Consider the following 19,193-nt stretch of genomic DNA (forward strand, 5'->3'; position numbering starts at 1 on the left):
TGTTATGAAGAACATTCTGAAATACTTAACAAAACGAAATCATTTATTGATTGTTATATTTGACTAACATAAAACACTGCAACTGATAACTACGGTACTGAACAAATATGTCAACAAAAGTCTAAATTTCAATTGTATACACACACACAATAACAATTTCCTATAAGCATACTTATTACGTACATTGGGTATGATAACGAAATCATAATTTAGTTATGGCAGATTTAGAGGCTGAATTTCGATCACCTTTACACTCTATTAAATTATGAATGTTAATGTCCTTTATTAGTATTATTATTTAAACACATTACGCCCGGGCCATAACCATATCCCCTACACCCACCTGATCGCATGTGAAAAATCAATTATATATATACATTGGTTGTTCTATTGTAAATCTGATATTGTTCAATGACCCATTCATGGAGCAGAAATGCGTGAGATGTATAATAATGAACAGATAACGGTGTTTCTCTTTTTAGGTCCTTCACAGCCAAATATAACCGAAACATTTCTCTGTGGAAATGAAACCCACATCATAACATCGCCTGGATATCCAAACCAATATGGAAACAACCAGTACATCGAATGGCCATTCACTACTCACGTCGGAAGCTTGCTCTCTGTAGAATTCTACGATTTTGATCTTGAGGGATGGTGCGACTATGTCACTATTTACAGTGACGGAGGAATTATTGGTAGATTTAGTGGTTCCAGTACGCCACCAATAACCATATCTACCAACAACACAATTAAGATAGTCTTCACCACAGATGGTAGTGTGGTAGAGAACGGATTTCAGGCTAAAGTACGTGTTTATCCTGAAGCTCCAGGTAGGTATACATTCATATTATGGAGTTTAATATGTATTATTTCCTGCGCATGTCAGATTGGACATACTTTTACCGGACAAAAGGACCGTGAATTTCGTCCTTTTTAATTGAATGTGAACTGGAGACATCAAATCTCCCTCAGCCTTTAAAGTATGGCTCTTCTAGATGGCAGGAAATTGCACTCTCATATATTTTTCAGAGGGAAGATCCCTCAAATGGCCGAGCGGTTAAGGCAGGGGCGCCGTTTACCGTACCTAAAGAGCCAACAACATCGGCAAGGGTTCGAAGCTGACTCGCTCCTAGTTCTGGTGGTGGAACAAGGCTTCTCGGATAAGGACTAAAACCGTGGAGGTCCAGTGTACACAGTTATAACCTGTGTGTACTTTAAAGAACCCAGTTCATTATTCGAAAAAGTAGGGGGTTACCCCGGTGAACTAGTTCACAAAATAGCCCCTGTATCAAGGGGATTACCACCTATCTGACAGGACAGTGATTAATTCACTATTGGTAATCCTTGGCCACATTGCCTAAAGACATAAACAAAAAAATAAAAAATACCCCTCTGTCTTTTCCTACCGTAGCGTTAACCCACATCTTGTTATTATTATTATATAAATTCTTCCGAATGGAGGACAGTGATAGAATAGATTTTCAAAAATTAAGTTTTCAAAAGTGAATGTTTGAGAAGGTGAGAACACGGTGTGTGTTTTTCAATTTATTTTTGTTACACTTCATCGATCATCTGAGCGAAATTTCTTCAATCCACAGATGGTTTTTGTTCTGATTTCAACAATGGATTTTCTGGCTGGAATCATTCTTATAGTTACAATCATTGGATGAGATCCTCTGAAAGACAAAGACATTATAACGACAGCGATTTAGGAAACCGTTACTCAGGATCAGGTAAAACTATATACAAGTAAATGTCTTTGTTGCTACCCATTATAATAATTATTCTAGATTACATATTACACCGATAGCTTTATCGAACGATCATATTTTTACGGCATTGGCTTGACATAGTCTACGGCTTAATATAGTTAGTTTCACGAAGCTTTGTTCATCAACAGAATATCACCGAAATCGTTGTGAAGGTTTATTCATTAAATTGTACTTTCAGATAATTATTTCATCTATGTTGCAAGCAACTACGGTGAAATTGGATCCGAATATGGCAATCTTGACAGTCCATATCTACCAGACAGATGGAATGAAGTGTGCCTTAGATTTTATTATTACATGAGTGAAGATGTTAATCAATACATTTATGTATATGAGTATTCTAACTACGGAGGACATAGAGTGTTCACTGAGTATGCTGATTATAGTCGACAATGGAAGTCTGCAAGTGTTACTATCAATACTTCCAATAAATATAATTCTTACTTGAGAATTATCGGTAGAGCACATAGTACCTTTTATTACGATACAGAAGAGATAATTGCTGTTGACGATATTTATATTAGTGAAGGCGCATGCTCAGATTATCCAGGTAAGTAGGACAAACAGTTATACTATTATGCAAACGCCAATGAATCCAAGACAGTACATAAACAATGTTTAAATAAGTGAACACTGGAACTATAAAATATATTATATAACACCCAAATAAATTCCTGTAATTTGATTGGACGATTGTGGGTCAAATAGCGTTCAATAGTACGCACTATTTAACGATCGTTAAATAGTACTTGTTAGTACTTACTTACAATGCAAAAAGTCGTTTAATTATCACTAAAGTTGTTTATTGAACTTTTTGTCTATAGAAGTACCTTTCACTACAGATACTGCTACTGAATGGGCTACCACAACCGGTAAGTTAATGTTCGTTCATAGTAAACAGCCTAATCCAAGAATAACGAAACACAATCGTCGGACGACGATCTGTGCAAAGTTATAGCATAAAAATACACAAATAAGATCTAACCCATACAGTACACACACATAAACCAATGATGTAACAACTGAACACTAGAACTATAATATGATTCCATATCTTAGGACTTCAACTAAATGATATACATCATTAATATTGATAAATGACCTTTTTAAATGTCCAATTAGGCCTAGTAATTTACAGTAAAATAGTTGCTATTTCCTAAACATATTCACAAAATTAGTTTTATATAATATCTTGCCTGTAGATAAACCTTTCACTATAACAGATACAGTTACTGAATGGGCTAGAACAACCGGTAAGTTTAATTTTGTTTGATTGTATAAAACAGATATGTTAGAGGCCTAATCTAATAATTACTGTTGTAGGTTCGTAAAACACTTTGCTAGGACGAGGATTCAATGAGTGAATATCAGAACTATAGAACATTAACTAAATTTTTAATTTGAACATTGAGTAAAATAGTTGTTATTTCCTAAACATATTCACAAAATTAGTTTTATATAATATCTTGCCTGTAGATAAACATTTCACTACAGATACGGTTACTGAATGGGCTAGAACAACCGGTAAGTTTAATTTTGTTTGATATGATATGTTAGAGGCCTAATCTAATAATTACTGTTGTAGGTTCGTAAAACACTTTGCTAGGACGCGGATTCAATGAGTGAATATCAGAACTATAGAATATTAACTAAATTTTTAATTTGAACATTGAAGTTGGTACATTACAAATTAACAAGTGTTTTTTTCAATTATAACTTCTTGTCTAAAAGATGAGCCTTCCACAGATGCGGTTACTGAATGGACAACCAGAACCTGTAAGTTGAATTCTTTTCAATTTCATATTAAACGGCTGATATAATAGGCCTAATCCAAGAATTTATTCGTAAAGTTGATTAACTTTGCACTTATAAACCGACCGTATACAAACATACACGAGTATATGAGTATGCTGATAATAGTTAATAGAAAAAAATAACCATTGTGCGTACGCACATTCAATCAAGTTGACGCTTATTGGCGACAGGATATATATATTTAGCTGTTTTAATTATGGTAACTAATCGAGTAATAATTTGACAATTTCCCATATTTTTGGTAATTATATTTTCTTGATATATTTTAACACATTTTCAAAACAAACTTGTTAATTATTATTAACATTTTAATTATATGTTTTTTACTAGGCCTAAATTGAAATATCAATAATATGATTTTGATATTTATTTCAAAGATATTTTTGAGTAGAGTTGTCACAAAGGTGCACAATTGATAACAGGAAGTCTTGCTAACCTCAAATATTAATGAAGAAACATTTTGTCCGAAGGTCTACGGTAATGAGGTTAAAAACCTGACGGAGTACTGTCAGTGAGTGGAAGTTTGAAACCTGGAAATCGACAGTTTCTTAATTTTTTTTTTCTTCACTGTCTATGTTTCAGTGCTCACTTTTATGATCAATTTTGTTGTTTTCATATTATTTGTAGTTAACTCTGAAATACAAACAAATTTCCAGTATGGATTTGATGGTTGGACTCAAGAATATGGTGATGATTTTGATTGGTCACGCAACAACGGCTCTACTTCATCATCTAACACTGGACCAACAAACGGACATTCTGGTTATGGTTGTAAGTTAGAAGAATTATAAGGTCTATGGTGACCATTTGTATAGTTGTGGTACACCATGTGATTACTTTTTAGATAAGAGCCAAGTAAAAAGTGTTTACGTTTTGGAAAAATTATTTACTTGATATTAGAATAACACAGTGTATTTGTTTACTTTTACACATAGCTGATTATTATGTTTATATTGAAACATCATCTCCAAGAAATAATAGAGATTCAGCTCGCCTAAGAAGTCCAAGGATACCAGAAAGGCAAGGTCTATCCTTATCATTTTACTATCACATGTACGGAGATACAATGGGAACACTCAACGTTTACAGAACATCAAACTTAGGTGACCAATTGTTATGGTCAAGAAATGGTAACCAAAGCAATGTGTGGCATGCTGGTACAGTTCAATTCGCACACAATGGTTATGGAAACAACTACATTATATTCGAAGGCATTAGAGGAAGTTCGTTCACTGGGGATATTGCAATTGATGATATTTACATTGGTGGTAAGTATAAATACTGTGGGCCTATTTGTATATAATTTTTTTTTTTACTTTTATGGGTGCTTCCCACTCTCATAGTGTACGGTACATCCATAATTTAATTTGTTTATATATAAAACGGGTAAATGATATATGATTATTAAGTAGATTTGATTAAAGCTTTCAGCTCTCTCTTCAATAGTAAATTGAAACCTATAAGTAGGCCTACTACAATTTTACAACAATGTTTTACAACATTACTACCGTATTTGACTATATTAATATTGCCCAATAGTATTCCAGTAACCATGTTTTGTTTATGCATACAAGATTTTATTACCGCAACTGGAAATTACTATTTTTTAGAACGTCACAACCAAATTAATTATTCATAAATTCATCTCATTATTTTAACTATAGGCCTACATTTTGTGGCATACTTCTTTCTCTTTCTATGCATGATGTATCATAAAAATTTAGTGAGTCTGTGTAATATGTGTACTATATATGCATTAAATAATAAACTTTTAGTTTTTGTTCATGCCTCTTATTACAGATCGTATACCATTCACTGCAATACCAACCTCTACAGATGATCACCCTACAGCTTCATCAACAGGTAGGTAACTCGCATCTATAATGCGACACAATAAAGGGTCTTTCACACCTGTTCCGGCACGGTTCCGGTCCGGCGAATCGAACATCAATGTTTCGTTTTCACTACGCTCCACGCGGCTATGCGCCAATCAATATGCGCGTAGGCGCGTGAAAACGAAACATTAACGTCCGATTAGATTTTCCGGAGCCGGACCGGAACCTTGCCGGAACGGGAGTGAAATACCCTTAAGGAAGGACACAAAAGCATGTCACGCTTACTGTTGATAGTCCTGGTACGCATGCGTTAACCCTCTGTCTATTAGCTAGTTTCATTCAAGACAAGTTAGCCCTAATTTAATGTGTCAACGAAGGCTTCAACGACCAAGTATATTTGTATTTTTCCGTAATGTTATTTCCTTATTTTCTTTATTGGCTTAACAGATTGGCCTGTAACAACACCAAACTATAACTGGGAAACAACAAGTCCTTCACAGCCAAATGTAACCAAAACATTTCTTTGTGGCAATAAAACTCAAATAATAACATCTCCTGGATATCCAAATTACTATGGAAATAACCAGTACATCGAATGGAAATTTACTACTCACGTCGGAAGCTATCTTTCTGTTGAATTCTACGATTTTGATCTTGAGGGATGTTGCGATTATGTTACTGTTTATAGTGACGGAGACATGATTGGTAGATTCAGTGGTTCCAGTACACCATCATTAACCATATCTACCAACAACAACATAAAGATAGTCTTCACCACAGATGGTAGTGTGGTAGAGAAAGGATTTCAGGCTGATGTATATGTATACCCTGAATCTCCAGGTATGTTTACCCTGAATCTCCAGGTATGTGTACCCTGAATCTTCAGGTATGTGTACGCTGAATTTCCAGGAAGGTGTACCCTGAATCTCCAGGTATGTGTACCCTGAATCTCCAGGTATGTGTACCCTGAATCTCCAGGTATGTGTACGCTGAATCTCCAGGTATGTATACCCTGAATCTCCAGGTATGTGTACCCTGAATCTCCAGGTATGTTTACCTTGAATCTCCAGGAAGGTGTATTCATCTTTTGGAGTTAAATGTACTACTGTATTTCCTTTTTACTGACATGGCGCATGTCAAATTGGACGTAATTTGACTGGATGTAGGATCGGAAATGTCCTTTAAGCAGCGTAACCCAACACCTGGTTGTTGGTTGAATTTCATAATTTGAATAAAATGATAACGATGTTCATAAAATGTTTCTAAAATCAAACAAGGCCATATAGGTGGCTGCAGTCGCGTGCTCAAGTTAGTGTTTACCGACCGACCGACCGACATAGTGTGCTGTAGAGTCGCGTTGCATGCGACTAAAAATGTCAAGCAACCGGATTTTCGGTATGTATCTAGATTTCTCCAGAATTGTAGGGAAAGAAGAAATGAAAACAAATTTAAGGTGTGTTTTGCAAACATATAGACAGGAGAGAAAACACACACACACACAACATTGATTCTTTATTTCTTTCTTCTTCTTCTCAAAAGGATTTTGTTCTGATTTCAACGATGGATATAATGGTTGGACTGATTATTACGGTAACAATATATGGATGAGATCTTCCGAAAGATATGATGGTAACAACAATTTAGGAAGCCGTTACTCGGGCTCAGGTAAAATATATGAACCAGATAAAACTCTCGTTTTTGGGTAGTCAATCAATACTAATGCCAGAATGCATTCTTTGTTCTGATTATATCAACAAATAGGTCTATCAGATAAATTCAAGAAATATCAATTAATGTCGTTAATCTTTATAAGATTAAGGAAATAGAATAAATCAGAAACATCAATTTCACTAAAATTCTTTGTTTTATCAGATGATTACTACATCTATGTTGCAAACAATTATGGTCACAGTGGATCGAAATATGGCTATCTTAACAGTCCAATTATACCAGACAGATGGAATGAAGCGTGTCTTAGATTCTATTACTATATGAGTGGAAATTCAAATCAAGGAATTTATGTATATCATTATGCTGGAAACTACGGGCAATTCGTCTTCACAGTATTTGATGACTACAGTCAACGATGGAAGCCTGCCAATGTTACTATCAATACTGTTAATAAATATAATAATTACATGGTATTTCTGGGGATAGCATATGGTACAGAGATAGTTGCTGTTGACGATATTTATATTAGCGAGGGCGCATGCTCAGATTATCCAGGTATGAGTGTTTATTTACCTTGCAACAACAACATTTATTTAGAAACAGTTCAAGAAATAAAAGCAGTATATATTAATTATAATAACATAAATGGTAACGTTAAATAATAAATGTTTTAGGGATCAGAAAAAGAAGTAAAAGAACTTGCCAAATACCAACCCCTAAACAAAAACAACAACAAAACAACTGCATGACAAATTATTAGCTAATAGTACATCTATAAAGTATAATCCTTAAAAAATTCATAAATGTTTTTGATATTTCATTTAACAAACAAGAATTAAACCTTGTAACTGTTTATTATTGCAAACATTTTAACTTATTTCAAATAAATTGGTATTAATGGCTTTATAAAATGCTCTTTAATTTATTATTAATCTTACAAAAATGTTCACTACATTAAAAACAAATTCTTGCTTATAGATGAACCTTCAGCTACAGATGTGGTTACTGAATGGGATAGAACAACGGGTAGGTTAAACGGCTGTGATATACTGTATACTTAATCCAATAATTCCCATACTACACTTTTGATTAATTCGTTCTTGTACACATGTATTTCTGCATCTCGTGCTGCTTTCAACGACGCAACAGTGCTGCAAACATCGCAGGTTTGATCTCACGCAGGCGGGGGCAAACACAATTATTGGAAGGGCATTTGCTAAAGCGTGGTTTCCACTAGCGACGCAACGCAAGGACGTAACGCAACGCAAATGAATTGACCAATCACAAGCGATGGCTTATTCGCTTGTGATTGCTAACCGTCTATAACTTCGCTTGTCATTGGTTAAAACGCTTGCGTTGCGTTTACGTCCTTGCGTTACGTTCAAGTGGGAACCAAGCTTTATGTTGCGTAGGTTGCGTTACGTTACGTCGCAAGTGGGAACCAAGCTTAAGGGATATTTATATGCGCTTTGACAATTGTCTGTTTTGTACTGTATGTTGTTATTTTTTAGATTTGTATATATATATATATATGTACAAATATATATATATATATATTTGTATTAGAATTAAATTTTAAATGGAATTTTGTTATACTTTTTATATTATAATGTAAATTTGGCGCAATTCAGATTTTTCTGCCGCTTGTATTTTTAATAAACCATAATTGAATTGAATTCCAGTAGTGCAAAAGTGCAATTACATTTATACATCTTACATATTATACGCTTTCGATTGATTAATTGATAATGACTTGTTTTTTTCGAAGAAAGCGAGTTATATACATTATATTTACTTCAACTTTAAAGATATATTGTCCCCAAAAACATGAAAAATGAAGATTAATTAAATCAGACTTTGAATATGTTATTTGTAGTTTTAATAAGGTTAATCACTTCCGTAGAAAAAAAAACGATAAAAAAATAATATTTCACTTATAAAATGACAAAATAAATGGTTAAATTTAACCACAAACCCATTGGATGGCAGCCAATTTCACCATTTTTTGCTTTAATTTACATTTTTTTTCATGTAGGCCTAAGTACATTTTTTTCTTCGATCCAATTTTTGGTCAAAGTGGATAACCATTATGTTACATTAAAATGACATATTCACCAAAAAATTGTTTAAGAATTATATTTTCAGGGGACAATACATCTTTAAAATGGAGTTTTATATGAAGTTTAGTTTATTATTATAATCGAAACATTTAAAAAATCATTTTAGTTTTTTCTGTATCAATACATTTGTTTTTGTCTTGTCTATAGATGTACCTTTCACTTCATCTCCGTTTACTGAATGGCCTAGAACAACATCAAACGATAACACCGACACAACAACTGGTAAGTTGAAGATATGGCATTCGGCAGATCCCCCCCCCCCCCCCCTCCACATGTGTGATATAAAGCAGACATTTTCTTTCATTTGAGCGCCGTACATGTACTTTCATAAACACTTTATAAAGGTCATGTTTTTTCTCTCAATTTTTTGTGTAATTTTAGATATACGCCCTCCCCTTACGCGGTTGGATATTCCCTCCTTAGTGTTGTTTGAAGTAATGAAGGTGATCCCACTCACATCCACGGCAAACCCTAATATTAATACTAAAAGAGCAACTTCTTAAACTCTTTTTTTTTCCAATATAAATTCTACGCATAGAGTGAATCGAGAGTATTTAGTTTGTGACGTGAAAGTTCTGCAACCAATCAGAACTCCAGAATGAAATGTATTCGAGTGAATGGAAAGCATTGATTTTCTTTGTGACGTGAATAGTTTTTCAACCAATTAGAACTCCAGGATTAAATTAATTTGTGTGAATCGAGAGCATTGATTTTTTTTTGTAAGGTTTTTCAATCAATCAGAACTCTGGAATGGAAAACAGGTTTATAAACACAATATGAACACAACGAAACAACTTTTTGAATAACTATTTTATCTTGACCTCCCCTTTCTTGTTATTAATGAGATTAAAAATGGATAGTAGATTATGTAATTTTATTATGTTTGTTGTTTTTTATCTAGTTACGCGTAATCCAAATGGTAGCTGTTTTGGTAAATGTGGTGGATACGACCAAGGCTGCTTTTGTGACAACATCTGTGAGGCTGAACGTGACTGTTGCTCCGATTATTTCTTGCTGTGTGCAAGTAAGATTAGAATGTTTAACAAATTACATAAATATAACTTATGAATACTTTATCAATTATTGTAATTGGCGAGTTTCTTTTCTGCTATTGGATGCGTGTTTCATCCCACACAAAACGACTGGGGTAATAGTATTCAGCGCTTAGAAGTTTCAGAACATTAGGCGCTAAATCCAGGATATTATTATTTATTATTATTATGAAAAAAATATTTAAATATTAAGGGACACTTGGTTATTCAAATGTTATTCAATAATATTCGTATTTTTATACAGGTATTTTGATTATGATTTATTATCTTCATTATTTGTATTATAATTCATTCTCATTGCACCATATTTTTTCATTATCACTAATATTATCATTATAATTATTTATTTATTTATTATTTAGGTATATTTATTAATATTAGGCATATTATCAATATTTCTATTATCATCATAATTAAGAATGAACGGTACTATTAAATAGACCAATACGTAGGGTAAAATTAAATTAATAAGATTAATCCAAATATTACGGTTAGTAAACATTGGCAATGTTTCCATTTTTCTATAATATTATCATTATTTAACATTGGATAACAGTGGTGGATCCAGATTTTCCGACTAGTTGGATCAGAATATTGTAAAATGAAAGACTAAACGTATCCTAACGTTTTATTTTTGGCATTGTATTTGTTAAACTATAAATCCTGGATCCGCTTATACTGTAGATCCATGACTTGAAAAAGGACCTTCCTAATTTGGAATGTATAGTATATTCTATACGGTATTATTAAATATAATCAGTGCACATAATGGTTCACTATCCCATAATAATAATTGTTTTATTTTCTTTTAAAGACAACACTACAGTTTCTACTGAACGGCCTACAACAACATCATACTATAACGTAGGAACAACGACCGGTAATTTAGCAGCTTTTAGATAACGTTATACATTTTTATGTCACATATTATTTTAATCTTACGCTGTGAGACCATATTCTGGTTTTCACGTTTATGACAAAAATCGTTAAATTGAATTTAACGAATAATACTATAAACCATCCATCAATTACATCCCGAAAGACTATAAAAATACTGAGAAACAAAGTTGTTTGTGAAAAAATACGTAAAATGTTTTATCTATATACAATGGTTGAACGTCTGATTCGACTCTGATCAAAATAATGTTTCTCTAACCAGGTCCTTTCCAACCGAATAATACTGAAACATTTCTTTGTGGAAACGAAACTCAACGAATAACATCGCCTGGATATCCAAACCAATATGGAAACAACCAGTACGTCAACTGGACATTCACTACTCACGTTGGAAGTTTGCTGTCTGTTGAATTCTACGATTTCTATCTTGAGAGCAACTATGATTATGTGACTATTTACAGTGATGGAGAAATGATTGGAAGGTTCACTGGTTCCAATACACCACCAATAACCATATCCACAAATAACATAATAACGGTTGTCTTCAGTTCAGATGGCAGTGTGACAAGGAAAGGATTTCAGGCTAATGTGTATGTATACGCAGAAGGTCGAGGTATGTAACGTGCACATCGAAACGGACATACTTTAAAAAAAAAAAAATAGAATACTGTTGCTGTTGGCATATTCGGCATAGAGCAAATTTTTCAAAAATATAAAAACATCATACTATATCTAAAGTTAATTTTCAACTATCAACTCGATCATCTACTTATTAACCTCATTTTAATTATCAGATGGATTTTGTTCTGATTTCAACGATGGATATTCTGGTTGGTCTCATTATAACAGTTACAATCGGTGGGCGAGATCTTCAGAAAGATATAATGTTGATGATTTAGAAAACCGTTACTCAGGATCAGGTAAAAAATATATCTTTAAAATTTGATCTATCATTCAATTATACTTTCCTTTATGTTAATAACAATTCGGCCTTATACAAACAATGAATGTTTATGAGTTTAATAGTGAGAATATAGAATATATGTTGACTATGATATGTATGTTTACCCATTCACACTCATACCGTAATCCAACAAAGGATACATGGTATTTTAGGCCTTGGCCCTACACACGGTCGAACGTGTACTGTACTATACGCTACTCGATTCTTAGGCCTACTGTATCATAGCCCATAACATAACCATTCCCCTTAAAACCGCCAGGCGGTGGTTAACATGAGCGTAAAATGTCTATCGTATATCCATTTCGTCGCAGTTAAAGAATGATATAAATACTGTACTTACATTCATACGATTTTCGGGCTCACTGTCACCAAAGAAAATAAAGTTATATGATGCCACTTCGTGTAGAATGTTATTGACTACCTATCCTAATTTGCATATCAATGTGCCCTCAGTCTACCTACAAGCGCGATGCACATAATACAACACAAACGCTCATACAGTAGAAATAAAACAAAAACGTTGTTAAATTGCAATGAGAATGATATAAAATAAATATGTAAATTAATAATGATATTTGGATTAATTCTTTCAGATGACTATTACATTTATGTTGCGATCAACTATGGTCAAAGTGGATACAAATATGGTTACATTAACAGTCCATATATACCAGACAGATGGAATGAAGCGTGTCTTAGATTCTATTACTACATGAGTGGACAATATAAACAATACATTTCTATATACAATAATTATAACTACTACTACTCCTCCTTCCTGTCCACCATAAATGATGATTACAGTCGACAATGGAATTCTGCAAATATTACTATATACACTGGCGATACATACAATTCTTACTTGAGAATCGACGGTAGAGCATACGGCGGCTATTACGATAGAGAGATTGTTGCTATAGATAATGTTTATATTAGTGAAGGCGCATGCTCAGGTAAGATCTTTGGTGTAATACCATTATTATGATTTCAATTGGAAGTAGAAATCAGAATTTCTGGATGACGGACTGATTTTATCAGAATATATAAAAAGAGTACACTCTTTAAATATTTGATATTATTTTCAGATCAATCAGCAAGTACAGTTTATCCTTCAACTCAGCCAGTTGTTACAACTCCTGAATGGATAGAAACTGGTGAGTTTAACCAAAGAATAATTAATTTAAAATGTTTAAAATCATACACTTATTTAATATAATTGAATCACAAGTTTTCTAGGATTGTTTACACGTTGCTATGGATCAAATTTGAATGGATTGTGGGTACAACGGTTTTTTTTTAAAGTATAGACTTATTTACTGTAAAATTCTACTAGCCTACCGTACTTATTCTAATTTCTAATTCTAGTCTATTGTAATCAACCTTTCCAATCCCATCATTTTTTTTTCTTTTTAGATATTGTATGCAGTAATTCATACATGACAGTTTACCTTGATGCGGCTTCACTTGGAAGTAACAGCACCGCACACTTTATAGACCCGACGTGTGGCATGATGGGATACACGTATCGCAACGGCATGTATTGGCTGTATTTATATACTAGATACGATCAATGTCAAACAACAATTAAGGTAAGAAAAGATTTTTACCTTTTTTAAAACAATAAATGAGGTTACAAGCAGACCTGCATCTAATTGTTTTCCCTATCAACATGTCTTATTAATTATATGTCTTTTCAGTCGACCTTGTCCTCAACAACTTACCAAAACCAAGTAATTGTTTCGAACGAAGGTGTTTCCAGGATTTACAGGAAAGACGACAGTCGCATAACCGTCGAGTGTGAACTAAAAAATACAGGTCACTCATCCGTTAGTTTTGACCCAGTTGGAGCAGAAAAAGATTTCCTAAAACGCGATCATGACAACTTTACATTCGCAATGGAGCTTTATACAGACAGCAGTTATTCTACCCCATACCCGAGCTGGCAGTATCCAATCGAACTGGAGCTAGGAAGTAAAGTGTTTGTTGGTGCGAGTGTGAAGACTTTTAGTAATGATATGGTTCTGTTTGTCGATTCTTGCAAAGCCACACCAAACCCCGACCCTGATGCTCAGCCTAACTATGAATTAATTAAAAACAGGTAACTAGTCAGTATAGTGTGGTAGGCCTATTACTGATAATCTTTATAATAGTAAATAGGTTCTACCTGGTTATGGGTTCTATCTGGTTATAACTGGATCTATCTAATTATAACTGGTTCTACCTACTGTAGTTATTTCTAGCTGGTTATATCTGGTTTTAACTGGTTATAACTCGTTCAGCCTGTTTTTTTACGATTAATTGTTAAAAGCTTAACTCTCGGTGCTGTCTTGTGGTCTCAATTCCAGAAGAGGTATAATATGAAATATTTGTTTTAGCATATTTAAGCGACATTTGTATTTCTTAACTAGATTAATTTTTCTTTCTTCTATGTAGTTGTGGTGTAGATTCTACAGTTAGTTTCGACGGAAAATCAACTTCTGGAGACTTTTCCCGGGCGTTCTTTTCGTTTGAAACTTTTGGCTTCAGCGGCGAATATTCAACGGTACGAAAATATTAAAGATTATACTGTTAAATTATATACCAAGTACCATTTTAATAACATTTGTGTGATGTTTATGAAAAACAATTATTGAAATAGGGTGGATAGACCCGACTCTAATTGAAGCTAGGAATATACTTTTTAAAACTTACTATTTAAAATTGGTTTTTCTATAATTGTTTTCATTAAATACAGGTTTTCGTTCATTGTCAATTGTCCATCTGCAATGATAGTGACTGGAGATGCTCCAGTAACTTCAACCAACGACAACGCCGTGACGTCAATCTACCCAATAAATTGTCTGACAGCATTTCGATCGAACTTGGACCTTTGGTGCTAAAAAGACCAGATGAAAACTCTGAAATTGTTCTTGATGCTCAAGGTATACAAAATATATATTCTGTCTGATTACTGTTTACCTGATTATGTTATCAGACTATCACAGTATAAAATAACTCTATAGACGAGTTTCTAGAGTAAATGTGTATTGTCATTTAGAAAAGCTAGGTATTTGCATATTAATACAATCTTTACTGTATCTTTTTTTGTGTTTTGTACAAGGAAATTAAAGCTAATTAAATGTTTGTACTTTTTCAGAGTCAACATCGAAGGGAAAAATTCCCGCTCTTCCATCGACTTTGATGGTTCTCAGTTTGGTTGTCTTGGCAATAGGGTGTGTCACCTTTATAACAGGATTAAAGAAGCATAAGTATTCTTACCAGAAACTAGAAAACTACATAGAGGAGATGTAAACGAAGACATGTTGTTTTGCTTTAATTTATGTTTAAATAACAAATTTTAAAAATTATAATAGATATTTGTTTTAGATTTATAATTGTCCGTATGTGTTGCTAACAATTTTAGCATCGGAGTCAACTATAACAATAGCTAAAATAAAATTTTCTTTTTAAAACTTTCAAACACGTTCAATTTCGTCTTACATTGGTGTACTTTAAGTTATGTTATTTAAAGAATAAATAAAACTGATGTTAATTTGATTTTTATTTGTTTCTAGTTCTTTTTTTCTAAAGTAACGTTTGATTCGGAATCAGCGAATGTGTAACTGCCAGTCATACGATTTGACCCAATTTTTTTTAATCATTTTTTTATGTTTGAGACGCAATCGTTATTGCTATTAAATACTCTCTCGCTTTAACGTTGTTTCAAGATGTATATTGTAGTAGGTTTGCCGATAGGCGTATTTTATCTACAAGATATAAACTATAGAGGGAGCTATTTTAGCGCATGACGTGCATCGCATTTTTCCAAGCCAGCTCTCAAACAATAAAACGTGAATGGATACTATTGAAACTCCAAACTTAAGCTAACATTAGTATGAACAATTACCAAAGAATAACAATAACTTTAAATGAGGAAAATCACAGTAACTTACCAAATGTGAGCTTCTTTATGATAATGTTGATGATTGTTAGGCCAACACATGATGTTAGGCCTATATAGGTGTTACGCTTACATAAGACTGAATGGTGACTAAGAACGCAGGTAGTGAATCAGATCATTTAGGAATAAACACGCAATTCATTTGTTTCAGACGTGTGTTGTAACACAATATGCAAATGAGGATATAATTGAATAACTTAGAGTTATTCGAGTACAAATAAACTACAGTAGAACCCTTTCTTTGAGACACCCCTAACGGGTGAGGGGGAATATATGTTTTAACATTACCGGCCAACCCCTATTCAGGAAAATCCCCCTTTAAAGCTATACTTTGTAGGGTACCGAAGGTGCTCCTCCTTAATACGGGTTCTCTATATTAATATTTGGAACTGCCTCACTTTGAATCCGCCTATATGAGACATGGTCCATACCGTAAATACTCAAAGTAAAATTTCTATTTCCTAATCTCATGGTTCAAGAGAGCTTCCACTCTATAAACATTAAAGTACATAATTACCTTTAGTTTTAAAAGAGGAGAAAACTGAGAAAATATTCATGCATCACAATATAATTTCTGCGTAAGTTCGTAATGAACGTTGCCAAATGATTACTTTCCACTATGTGTTATTAGTTTCATTAATATAGGCCCTACAGTTATTGTAAATGCAAAAACATATTAAGATAGTATTTTAGCTTTAACGTATATTTCTATGCATTATAATGTAACACATTCGGCATGATAGGCCTACAATAACTATCCTAATTATTTAATACTTTTTTTTATTATCAACGATTATATTTTAAAATATTTTATTGAACACTTACTAAACAACAGTTTTCCCTATATATTTCAACCTATAATGTTTCGACAATGACATAAGTTTCTTTCGTGGTGTTTTCAAGGGTTTTTTCGAGTTTAGTATGGAGTATTGTGAAATTTAAAAAGGAATAGTTAACTAAAGCAAATAAACTGGTCGGCAACAGGATGCATGAAATTACTCGATATCTCTTTCAGACAGCTGCTAAACTGAGCTGAACTATCTTATTGATAATAATAAATTGTAATTGATAAATAATGTATGCGTATGTTTGAAAAAGGTCAATAATCGTACATCCAAAATGATATAATTTGATATCGTGAATAACCAATGTTTCACAACAAACAATAATGATTTCGTTTTCTATTTAGTAACGAAAAGTATTCCCGAGATTTTGAAAATCATCATCATCATCAACAATATCATCGTCCCCCATATCATAATCAATTATAACCATCGTATAATTAGGAGCGCTGATATGAGTATGATTAGAAAATCTGAGGTGTAGGAAAAACAAAATCATCTCCTTAAGCGTGGTTCCCACTAGCGACGCAACACAAGGACGTAACGCAACGCAAGTGAATTGACCAATCACAAGCGATGGCTTATTCGCTTGTGATTGCTAACTGTCTATAACTTCGCTTGTCATTGGTTAAAACGCTTGCGTTGCGTTTACGTCCTTGCATTACGTTCTAGTGGGAACCAAGCTTTACCATCGCACCTGTATCATTGTCTGTCAGCGCCATTGTTATTTTCGCCATCCTCTTTCCTAAAAAAAATATTGGAAAAACGGTTCAGACAAAGCTACTTAAAAGACCGCGAATTTCAATGGGAAAAGTATATTTAAGGACCTTGAAATGATTTAATTTGGATACTAATATTATAGAAGATACGTTGGTATCTCCAAACCCCCCCCCCCCCACCCCACCCACTTGTTTCCCCGGGTCTGAATGATGTAATCGTGTATATATAAGAGGTTATGTTCACCGTTGTTTATTCTCTTTTATCTCTTAGATGTACAATAAACAGAGATGACGATGACAATAAAAACACAGATGTGACGTATTGACCAGACTGTAACCAATATCAACAGGCATATGTAGTCGATCGCGTGTGTCTATTTGTTTGTTAACAGGATTACTCAAAATGTATTTAGCAAAATAAAAATACAGATAGATATGTGGTCAAGGACCACTCCATTACATTTTGGAGGAAATCCGGACCACGGTCCCAATTCTGGACCACTTTTTAATATTATTTTCAGATCTGCAAGTGTTAAAAGATAAGGAGACAATTTTCAAAAGCCGGCAAACAGTCTTAAAGTTATAAGTAAACTGAAACTGCATTTTCACGAGAACTACTTGTCCAAAAAACTTCATTTTTGTACAAGAGGCAAGAGTTATAATTTGTGATTTGTAATTTTAAAACATAATTTGATTGAATGTACAGGATGTTTGATACGAGTAGTTTTAAAAAACCTATTTCTTTTCAAATTCACCAGTTTGTTTTTGGCGTTGCTGTTCTATTGTTAGTCAGCTGAAACTATTGTTGGATAACCATAACACCGAACTCGCATACACATGGTTGAAGTGAAAATAGCCTACCCACAGCATTACGACACAAGAATAAAACAAAATATAGAGGTCCTATACACATTTTCTTTTCCGGAGAAATCTTATGTAGCGGAATTTTACAGTAGGCGAAAGTATGGATTCTCGGAGTGACCTTTCTCTAGTTAGTGCTTTCGATCTATTAGATCAACAAAAAAGAAAATTTTTATACTATATTTAAGGATGAATAACTTAACTTTTAACGACCATATTTAGAGGAAATGTTCAGGTTTTTCCAACTTCATGTGAATTGTAACAGATGGGCAATATCATAGACATCATATCGCCATCATTTTGTCAATTTATTTAATATTATAATATTAATACACCTAATCTAACATTAGTTATTAGATTGAAAACAGGTTTTTGTTCCCGTATAAGATAAAATAAAATGATTGACCAATTATATCTTTCAGAAAAATATTATACAAAATCACTAATCCATCCTTATCTTACAAAAGACAGTATAAATTAAAGCTTATAGTTTTATTTTACATTCGTAATTCCAAAGTATTTAACACTACCATCGAAATGAGAGTGGACATGTTTTACTGTGCGGTGCTTTGGCTCTGCTGTGCGTGCTACGCTACAGGTAAGATTCGCTGTGTTAATCTGAGGCTTATAATTTCAATTTGTGTGTATTTTTGTAACAGTTACACGTTATTACAAATTATTTTCGTATTGTGCCATGTATGT

General features: G+C 33.3%; 2 protein-coding genes across 2 annotated transcripts in view; both read left to right on the plus strand.

The window, feature by feature from the left end:
• The window catches only part of LOC140061312 (MAM and LDL-receptor class A domain-containing protein 1-like), a 13,664-nt gene extending 2,493 nt beyond the window's left edge, over positions 1-11,171 (plus strand). Inside the window, exons 6-22 of the mRNA XM_072107822.1 lie at positions 483-833; positions 1,602-1,736; positions 1,954-2,325; positions 2,600-2,647; positions 2,978-3,028; positions 3,252-3,299; positions 3,507-3,551; positions 4,218-4,361; positions 4,526-4,858; positions 5,391-5,453; positions 5,873-6,265; positions 6,965-7,090; positions 7,298-7,651; positions 8,075-8,122; positions 9,364-9,438; positions 10,118-10,240; positions 11,083-11,171. Of these exons, the coding sequence (XP_071963923.1) occupies positions 483-833; positions 1,602-1,736; positions 1,954-2,325; positions 2,600-2,647; positions 2,978-3,028; positions 3,252-3,299; positions 3,507-3,551; positions 4,218-4,361; positions 4,526-4,858; positions 5,391-5,453; positions 5,873-6,265; positions 6,965-7,090; positions 7,298-7,651; positions 8,075-8,122; positions 9,364-9,438; positions 10,118-10,240; positions 11,083-11,171 (2,798 nt within the window). The remainder of the gene's footprint in view (positions 1-482; positions 834-1,601; positions 1,737-1,953; positions 2,326-2,599; positions 2,648-2,977; positions 3,029-3,251; positions 3,300-3,506; positions 3,552-4,217; positions 4,362-4,525; positions 4,859-5,390; positions 5,454-5,872; positions 6,266-6,964; positions 7,091-7,297; positions 7,652-8,074; positions 8,123-9,363; positions 9,439-10,117; positions 10,241-11,082) is intronic.
• Positions 11,172-13,814: 2,643 nt separating this feature from the next.
• Positions 13,815-15,420, plus strand: LOC140061313 (CUB and zona pellucida-like domain-containing protein 1). The gene is made up of 4 exons (XM_072107823.1): positions 13,815-14,227; positions 14,563-14,671; positions 14,864-15,050; positions 15,266-15,420. The coding sequence occupies exons 1-4, from the start codon at positions 13,815-13,817 to the stop codon at positions 15,418-15,420; spliced, it is 864 nt and encodes a 287-aa protein (XP_071963924.1).
• The last annotated feature ends 3,773 nt before the right edge of the window (positions 15,421-19,193 follow it).

The sequence above is a fragment of the Antedon mediterranea genome, chromosome 10, assembly GCF_964355755.1.
Source record: "Antedon mediterranea chromosome 10, ecAntMedi1.1, whole genome shotgun sequence".
NCBI classification, from domain to species: domain Eukaryota; kingdom Metazoa; phylum Echinodermata; class Crinoidea; order Comatulida; family Antedonidae; genus Antedon; species Antedon mediterranea.